Source organism: Colius striatus, chromosome 4 (genome assembly GCF_028858725.1).
Source record: "Colius striatus isolate bColStr4 chromosome 4, bColStr4.1.hap1, whole genome shotgun sequence".
Classification (NCBI taxonomy): domain Eukaryota; kingdom Metazoa; phylum Chordata; class Aves; order Coliiformes; family Coliidae; genus Colius; species Colius striatus.
In genome coordinates this window covers 45,953,365-45,962,716 of record NC_084762.1, presented here as the reverse complement: position 1 = coordinate 45,962,716, position 9,352 = coordinate 45,953,365, and the positions used below count along the sequence as shown (strand labels likewise).

Here is a 9,352-nt window from a genome sequence, read left to right as displayed (position 1 = left end):
TGTGTACCCCTACCCTGGCAGCCAGGGCGAAAGGTGTACAGGGACCAGCAGAAGGTCTGGAAAGCACTGCTGTGGGGCTCCGCATGTAGCAGGGGCCACACAGTGCTCCCCAGACTCAGACCAGCCCCATCATCCAAACCAGCTCACACTAATTCTGTTTTCAGCAAGCAGCACATGCCAGATAGGCACGCATGTGCACTCACTCACTCACTCACTCACTCACTCACACAACGTCCATTCAGCAACATGCCTGACATAGCTTTCCTAATATTGGCACAAGAGATTTCAGTAGTGGCGTGGTCAGCAGTGCTCCTCGGCAGAGCAGCCAGAGGACAAGCTCCTGCTTCAGCCAGGGGTGGCTGGTGGGGACAGACACACAGTGGCTGACCTCTCAGGCTCTTCTCCAGCCCTATTGTCTGCCATTTCCCCTCACTATTAATGAGCTACTCGGGATGCATATTTTGTATGATTGCAAAACAATGGCAGAAGCCAGGGTAGGAAGGCTTGTCGTGAAGAAAATTAAGTTCATGTTGATCCCGTATATTATGAAAAATACTTTATTGTTCTTGTTCAAATGAGTATTTTATACTATTGAGAAGAGGCTGGATTAGAAACTTACTTCTAGATATGGACCATTTGGTGATAATCAGTTTGAACTATAGCATACAACCGGCTGTGGACAGAGCAAAGCAAGCCTGGCCTAGAAAAGCATTGGAGGCTCCATGTACAGCAATTTGCCTACAGGTGTCCATGTGTGGCTGTGTGGATGTGTGACATTGGACGGTCCCACCGAGATAAAGACATCAACAAAGCCAAGCTTTTTTTCTTTTTTCTTTTTTTCTTTTTTAACCAATAGAATCCATACAATACAATACAAGAGGAATTGACAATACAGTACAATTTTAAAAATTCTTAATACTTGGACAAGAAAATCCTTCTTTTATATTATCTCTTCAACTGTCCTTGCTTCTTATCTCCTTCCTTTTCACTCTTTTATTGCCTTTCAAAATAGATTATTTCCCTGGAAGATCGAATTTACAATCTTCTGCTGATTGAAATGTTTAAGTAGTGACTGATGAAATAAAAATGAGGCAGTTTGTGCAGCTGTGAGTGTGCAGGTATCTTTCCACGGGATCTTTACTATCCCTTGCCATCTCACCTGCGGGATATACTTCCACTTTTTCATCTCCCAGAGCTGTATTTTGTTTTATTTTGTTTTTTTCTTCCCCCCTCCCTACTCCCACCCCAGCCCCCTCCCCTTGTGTGACTCCTCAAATTCAGGTGAGAAGGTGTGATTCGAAGGTTTAGAATAAAGTGCGCCATCTGCTTTAAAAAAAAACAGTAATAAAAAGAAGGGAATCCAAGTCATAGCTCCTTTCATCTTTTGTGAGGAAGACGGCAGAGTCTGAAAGGATCACCCTGCATGACTGAAATTTCCAAAGTCCCCTACAGTTTGATATTGCTGTACACTAGGTAACAGACTAGCTTTAGGTCAACTAAAGATCATGAGTAAGTTAAACGGAGCATCTACTGTACAGGTGAGCGGGTGTGTGGAAGTCTGAACGCTGCGTTTATTTGTTTCAAACAGAAAAAAGAAAGGAGGATCGTACTTGTTTACATGAGGCAAAGAGGCAGCATCAGTACATGTGACAAAGCATTGTGATGACATGGGTGAACCTTCAGAAAGCAAGGGTGCTTAGAGGACATCTCTCGGAGGACCGACAACTACGCCACGGCAGTGGAGTTCACTGGGAGCATCGGGGTGGCTGTGTACAGAGAGAGGGAAAGGAGAGGTAGGGGGGGAGAGAGAGAGAGAGAGAGAGAGGAGGAGGTACAAATACTTCATGGTGACCTTGAGCAGGAGGCTAGAGGGGCAGATTATACATGAGGCTTGTCTTGCCAGAGAGAGTCCTCCTGGTTGGATCCCTTCATAGCCTGGTCTGGGCTTCGGGGATGTATATCTCAATGCTTTCGGCGCTCTCGGTAGCTGAGTTCTGGCGGACCGATGCAGCGCGCTTGGCAGCCATCAGCCGTTTCCGGGCCTCTTGACGCTGCGAGCTTTCCAGAGAGCGTTCTCGTATGAGTGGCACCTGACCTTTCGATGGCTTCTTTGGCACTGGAGGAGGGACCCTTCTCTCCTGATCAAAGCAGAAGGTTAATGGCATTATACAGCTTCTCAGGGAAAGATGGGAAAAACTAGGATATGTCAGTAGTTAGAACACACATTTTACCTAAGGTTTGTTAGCTCTTATCTGCCTTTCTGTCTTCAGTGAACTGGCTTTTTTGCTCAGGGGGTTCATAAACATAGGACCGGGGCAAAGGGGAGGGGAGGGCTGGCGGCAGTGCTACTTCTCCTCGGGGATGGTGCGTTACACGCCCGGCGCTGCCAGGGCCGAGGCCCCACTGCTTGCCGCTTAGTGCGGCTCCCCAGGGCAGAGAGGTCCAGGCGTCTCCTCCTGCTGCCAGGGACTAGAAAAGAGAGCGTCTCAGAGGTGGCTGCGGCCGGGGAGCGAGCGAACCCTGCTCTCGCCGGAGGACCTCTGGAGAACCCCGGCTCCTGGGCCACCCTCTTCTATACGTGCATAATGCTAGGCGCTCTTGCAGCACGGGGATACCATGGCTGTGGTGTTCCCAAATGCAGATGGGAACTAGCTGCCTGCAGCTGGTGCATCAGAGTAAGTACTTTCTTTTAAAAAAAACCCACCATATATTGCTGTAAATATTGTGCAGTGGCTTAATGACTGCTCAAAAATCCCACGCTTCAGGTCTCACTGTGCAAGCTCATAAACTCTAGCCTCCTGCTAAATAGGCATGACAAGCTACAATCAGCTAGAAATAGAAGAAAAAAACTAGTAGGAAAAGCTTGAAAATCATTAAGAGAACATGCATTAATCATCACGGTGGCAGCTAGCTCCAGATATGCAACCAACAAGGAGGACTTTTATGTAAATCCTGGTGCATGTACACGCACATGAAGAAAACCAACACTAACAAAAACCCCAAAACCCTTAGAGAGGGATTTCTCCCCAAAAAGAAAAGTGTGTTCAGATCTGAATTTCAGGCAGCCACAAAGACTTTGTCAAGTTAATTAGATTGTCTTTTAAGTTACGTCCCCTTCCAACTGTGAACATGGTCTCTGAGCGAAAGGATTTTATCGCACTACAAAGGTCCCATTCTACCCTTTCGTTTTCTCTCATGCTGCTCACAACAGCCTCCATGGCTCGAAATATAAAGGTGCTTAGTTACACTTATTCATACTTTGCTTTTTCTCTCCAAACAAGGATTAATCTATGCTGCTTAAAAAGGGCTCAGTGGCAAAGGGCAAAGGCAACTGCAAATATCAATTCCACAAAAAGTTTTTTCTTCTTCTTCTTTTTTTTAATCCTTTTTAAGAAATGAGATGATCTCTTTCATCTAAAATCATCGACAAATGCTGTTGAAAGAGGAACATGGTCAGCGTACATCTTTAAAATCTTTACTTTCCTACTGTAGGTCCCTTTTTTCAGCACTACTCAACTTCTTTTAACCCATTATAGTCTTCTTTTTGTTGGAAACTCTTTGAAACGTTTTTCAGAAGCAAAGGTATATATTTTGTTAAGGAAAGCTCTTGTTTCCCACTGCTGCAATTGCAAACACTCAGCCTACCTGCTTTACTGTAAAAGCTAATGAAAGAACATATACCAGCATTTCTGTGCATGCATGTTTGATGGTTTTAACTTCCTTTTCTGATAGATACTGAAAAATAAAAGAAGATAAGAAAATTACTTGCCTTCAGTACCTTGGGCTAGGAAAACAGATTCCCATTCATTCCCCTACAAAACACACTAGGATGTGCACAAATGGGGTGAACGTTTCATTCCTAACTCAGGAATGAGTATTTAGTCATAATTAAAGGAGGAGAAAGAGTGCTAACAGCACTGCCTTTTCAAGCTTCCTGCTGCAAGATTAATGGGGTTTGATATTGTTACAGTTCTTTGTCCAAAGTAAAGCACTGCTTTGGTCATCGGCAGTCAGCTGACTGTAAGTTGGGGCAGCCCAGACTCCTGTCTGAGCCGCTCTGTGTGTTGTGTTCCCCATCCTTCAGGTGACTCTACCTGTTGGCCGTATTCATTGGTATCAGACGGGCCACAGTGGAAATTCAGCCATCAAATTACATACTTACAGAAGTGCAACATTAGACCATTGATTTCTCTAGGAATGGGTCTGTCTTTTAAGGATTTTCTGAAACATTTGTGTATTTTGGCTCACCCAAGTGCCGTTTGTCTCGACAGTGAAGAGAAAAATAAGGCAATGGTGCCAAATGAGAATGGGAAGTGAAATGTGTCTCACACTCGAGAAGATGTGGTAGTTTTCATGGTGACAGAAGAAGACTACATTTAGAAAAAAAAAAAAGACCAGGGTTTCAGGTGATCTTTGTGTTACCTTGGGTAAACAGCACTACCAGCAAAGTGAACCTGTTCATGAAATCACCTATTAAAAAAAAAAAAAAAACAAACAAAAACCCAAACAAAACCAAACAAATGGACAAAAAAAATGTAGTTCTTTCATGTAACATTTTGGAAGGCATATTTTTGATATTACTCTGTATCAGTGATGGTTACAGTGCTTCCCTATGGTTTTCAGTAACACAACCTAGAACTCTTGCTATATGCAATAATATGAACCGTAAATGTGATTTATTTAATTTAAAGAATCAATATATAAGGCAGTTCCTTCCAACGATTGACCGTCTAATACCATTAAATGTAAAGCTTAACAAAGTACCACATTCCCATTATCCGATTCACAAAGACAGATTTGGTTTAAAAATATGCCTGAAACATATTACAGATAATATCCCAGATGATTATTATGTAAACATTGTTATTACAATGGAATTAATTTGATATGAGCTTCATTTCACATTTTTAACATCAACGCTGAAACACAGAGGCCTATTTAATCTGTCCGGTATTTGTGCAGGGTTTTAAATGAAGCATACAAAATCTACAATGTTCTACCTTCTTGTCATGAGGATCCATCTGTTTCCAATTATTGGCCTTTAACTGATGAAGTTCATCAAATTTCATACTAATATTTTCTATGGACAACTGCAGCATATCCCAAAACCCTGCTAAATCCTGGGAGGTCGGCCGTGGATGTGCATTAGGATTCTGTGTAACAGAAGGAAAAACAGACCTTGGCTTTAGTATCTCTTAATGTAAAGCATTTGTGCAAACGGTCATGCATCTTGCTAGCAAAGCAGTTTCAGTAGATCCGAGTGAGAGACAGAGAGAAGCAAAGCAGAGCACTACTTACTGGTGGGTTTTTTTTTCCCTCAAGGAGTCTGGCTGGGTGTTGAGCTGCTGTGCCCCTGCAAGCCCCTACTCACTGGAGGCAGCAGCTACTCCCACAAACCATAGAGGAAAGGCATATGGCAGAAATCTCTTGAGGTAGGATCTGCCCAGAGATGTTCATGGGCACAACTAGTGGCATTCTAACTGGACTGAAATTAATCACCAGCCTCCTCTTCACTTTCATGAGGAAGGATTCCCAGCCACGTTCACATTTCTGAAAAGACTGACACCTCTGCAAAAGTAGATTTGCTGCATGTGCAAATAGTGATGCACCAATGTGTGAATGCTTTTTCCACATTCTGAGAACCTAAGGTCTAAGAAGTACACCATTTCAAGAAAAACTGCCTCTTACACGCCTCAGGCCAATTTAGTGTCTTTTTTTTTTTTTTAAATGAGAATAAACTCTGCAGGGTGGAAAGCTCAGAAGAGAACATGCAAGAAGCACAGTAATCCCATTTTTGCAGGTGTCTTTTTTGGGAAGAGTTAGAGTGAGACAGGGGTTAGGAGCATTGTTTTGTGTGTGCCAACTCAGTCCATCCCATCAGCCCAGGACAGAAGAGTACACCTGGGCTGTTAGCTCCTCCAGCACAACAATGGCCAGATCCTGGTGACCCCAGAGGTCCTGTGGTGTCATCTATCTCTTCATTGCAACCCAGCTCTGAACATTTTCTTGCACACAATGGACAGATATGAAATGGACCCTGCTTTGCTGGCAAAGTTTGTATGAGACAAAGCTTTCTACAGGATGTGTTTCTATAAGCTTGTTTCCAATCTAAGTTCTTCAAATAAAACACGATGTTGCATACGCTCCCTTCAACCATGGTTTTCTGTAAATCCTAAGGAGTCCCTACTCAGCAATCAGAGTCAGCAAGGTTTCACAAGTGCTGTGGCCTTGTAAGATTACATTGAATATTGTTATTAATATTTAGCTAGCTAGCTGGACCTTTGCATGTTGTTTTACATGGCTCATTTTACTCTGCCTTAAGTTTTCTCTCTCACCAGAAGCAACAAACCCAAAACTGTCAGCTGCTTGCCTTACAAAATTTGTAACTATTTGTCCTTTTCACAGCAACACACAAAAATTAATTTGATAGGATGATTAGATCACCATAAGAGCAATTGTTGACTACAATAAAGTGTATATTTTCAGATTCTTAAGGAGACCAGAGATTACATTTGGATTCCTCGTTTTTTAATGCTTGACACTAGCAGGTTGCCCAGCTGTAGGCTTTTATTTACAAACATGTGCAAGCAGAATGCTTTTTCAATTTTTATATTAAGAACTGGAAAGCTTATTCAGATGGAGCCAGCTGCTGTTGCATTTGTCCACTGAGGCAGATTTTAGTTTGGGGCTTGATTTCCAAGAGGTACATTAATTGAAGGGGAAGACAGTCTCCTCACTCTGTTGAGTATCACAGGGTTTGCCTTCCCTTTCCTGTTCTATGCTGACAGAACATAATGATCTATGCTTTTGTGGCTTCTAGGAATTTATGCCAAAGTTGGGAATTAAATGTATTGTATCTACTCTTCAAGGCTGGATTGTTAATTTAAAGTTTGAAAAACTGTATAAGTGCTGGCATTTTTGAGAATACTGCTTTAGATACATGGTGTGAAACGTATTTTTATTTATGAACAGGAATATAACTCTGATTCTAACGCTACTAACAGCATAAAAGTAGTAAATTATAATAATAGTGGCAGCATATGCCAATTACATACAATAATAATTATGATAATATACTGGCTTTCTTTGTCTTTGCCTTGTTAGCATTCTGGAAAGCTACTTTTCTCTTTTTGACTATTAGGGTTCACAGAATCACAGAATCTTAAGGGTTGGAAGGGACCTTGAAAGATCATATAGTCCAAGCTCCCTGCCAGAGCAGGATCTCCTAAAATAGGTCACACAGGAACTCGTTGTGGAACACAACATACTAAGGGTTGTGGAACACAAAGCACTGACTTTCAGTGTCTGATTGCCTGGTATTTCTGCCTTGTTTAATACAAACATCATTGGGATTACAGGTGAAAGGTCCACCCGTGAAACTCTGGTCCACCCTGTAAGACCTTAATGTCTTTTACCCAAAGACCTCTGTGCACATGCAAACTGAACTCAGAGGTCAAGGGACAGATCCTTGCTCTGCTGAAGTCACCAGCAGAGCTTTTTATGTGCCATTATTTTAAGGCTCTCAAACTATTGCGAAACTTGTGCTGACTCCTCCAAGCTTCCTAGAGGTACTCTGAACTCATACCAAGGCCCCCAAGGCCTTCCTTTACTTGACAAAATACCGCATTAGTCAGAAAATGTGTCTACTTTAGGTATGATTATTCACAGCATTAGCAAAAGGCACACAACAGTGTCTAGCAGGAAAATTACATACCAGGTTTTCTTCGCAAAGTTCTCTGAACTGGTAAAATTTCTGGGCCATGAGAAGCTGGGCACTTCCCACCGCAGTTCGAATTTTCCCTAGAACTGAGAGACAAAAGAAACATAAGTCATGATGCTTTCTTTGCTGTGGGCAACTAAAAACCTATACAACGAGAGAAGCAAGCTGTGCAGTAGTCAGCTCTGGCTTTCAAAAAGCATGTTATCTGTCAGTCACAGATTAGAAAGAAGATGATAAAGACAAGATCTACACTAGCAAAAATGCAAATCTGTTGCTTCACGTCTTACCCTTATTCCCCCAGTGAGACCAGTTGTAACCAGCAAAGAGCACTTTCATGGCAGTGTAAATGTGGCTAATCAAGACCTCTTGCAACTGGTACAGAAAGCTCACTAGAAATGCCACCTCTCATCATTCCTGTGACCCAGGATCAGGCTTTGAAAGCAGACCTGGCTCCCTGCTCGAGGACATGCAGCTTTCAAACTCTGTCATGCCTTCGACACTCTTCAGAATATGCTGGGGCTGCCAGCATTTCTGTCACCTTGCTTAGCAACTTGGCGCCCTGCTTTCAGATTTAGCTGAACATTGCTGGATCAGAGCCCCAGAAAGGGCATGGTGATTTTAATGCATGCCAATGAATTTGACTTGGACCCTCTGAGTACATTCCATGAGCATGCTCCAAGGCAGCTTCTACCTTTGAATCCAGATACTCAGGCATACTTTAGGGAGCAACAACACTGTGGCCTTTCCTCCTTGCTAGTGACCTGGAGGGAGGTGTCAGAGTCCTAGTCTAGTTCCTGCACTATCTGGGGACTCCTCTGTACAGACAGATGCATACTCATGGTCTCCTTGGACTGGCTGAGTGCTGTGAAGGACTGCGGTGAACCAGAAGACAGCCCGTAGTAAATGCCTCTGAATAAAACAGGAGCTCATACTGTTTTGGTTGCATTCGACCACACTGAAATGATGGAGTATTACTGCTGCAAGGAGTAGCTAGCAATACACTCCACAAAACTGAGGCACACACTGATGCACTCAGAGGCCAGCATTTCCCTGGGGTTTTGCCAAGTTCTGGTCAAGGGGGAGTGTGTGTGCGTGTGAAAAAAGAAGCCAGGACACAGAAACGGAGCAGACAGACAGACTAGCAGTAGACATTGAATCCAGAAAAGGAAATGAGGTTTGGGGGACTGCTGGTTGAAAGAAAATTGATGCTGTGAGCAGCCACCAGTTTGTTTAAAGCTTTCAATGCTCAAGAAAAAAACTCAACAACTATGCTATATGCACTACCTTTAAAAAACAGGCTGGCGTCACGGATATATCTGGCTCCATCATGAATTTTCCCTCTCAGCTGAAGCAACTTTTTATCCCCAATTCTCTATTTAAAGATTGATCTAGAAATGGAATTATTTTTTTAAAATATCACTTCATTAATGAAATATGTAAATGGCACCCATTGAGTCACAATTTTCACCATCATTTCTACTCATAGATGTTCACATTGTCTAGTTGTCATATGAACACAGCAACTTTTCCATGCAGAATTTACAGTCTGAATACATGAGGCATGTGAGTGAGGACGAGGAAAAACAACGAGCTGAGATGGTGTGCACAGGGTGAGTGAATTGTTGACAAAGC

General features: G+C 42.8%; 1 protein-coding gene across 2 annotated transcripts in view; it reads right to left on the bottom strand.

Moving 5' to 3' along the window:
• Window positions 1–1,928: 1,928 nt before the first annotated feature.
• The window catches only part of DLGAP1 (DLG associated protein 1), a 143,333-nt gene continuing 135,909 nt past the window's right edge, over window positions 1,929–9,352 (bottom strand). For both annotated transcript variants that reach the window (XM_061994856.1, XM_061994857.1), the window contains exons 8-10: window positions 7,715–7,806; window positions 5,001–5,153; window positions 1,929–2,138 (exon numbers count right to left, since the gene is read on the bottom strand). In XM_061994856.1, coding sequence (XP_061850840.1) covers window positions 1,929–2,138; window positions 5,001–5,153; window positions 7,715–7,806 — 455 coding nt within the window. The remainder of the gene's footprint in view (window positions 2,139–5,000; window positions 5,154–7,714; window positions 7,807–9,352) is intronic.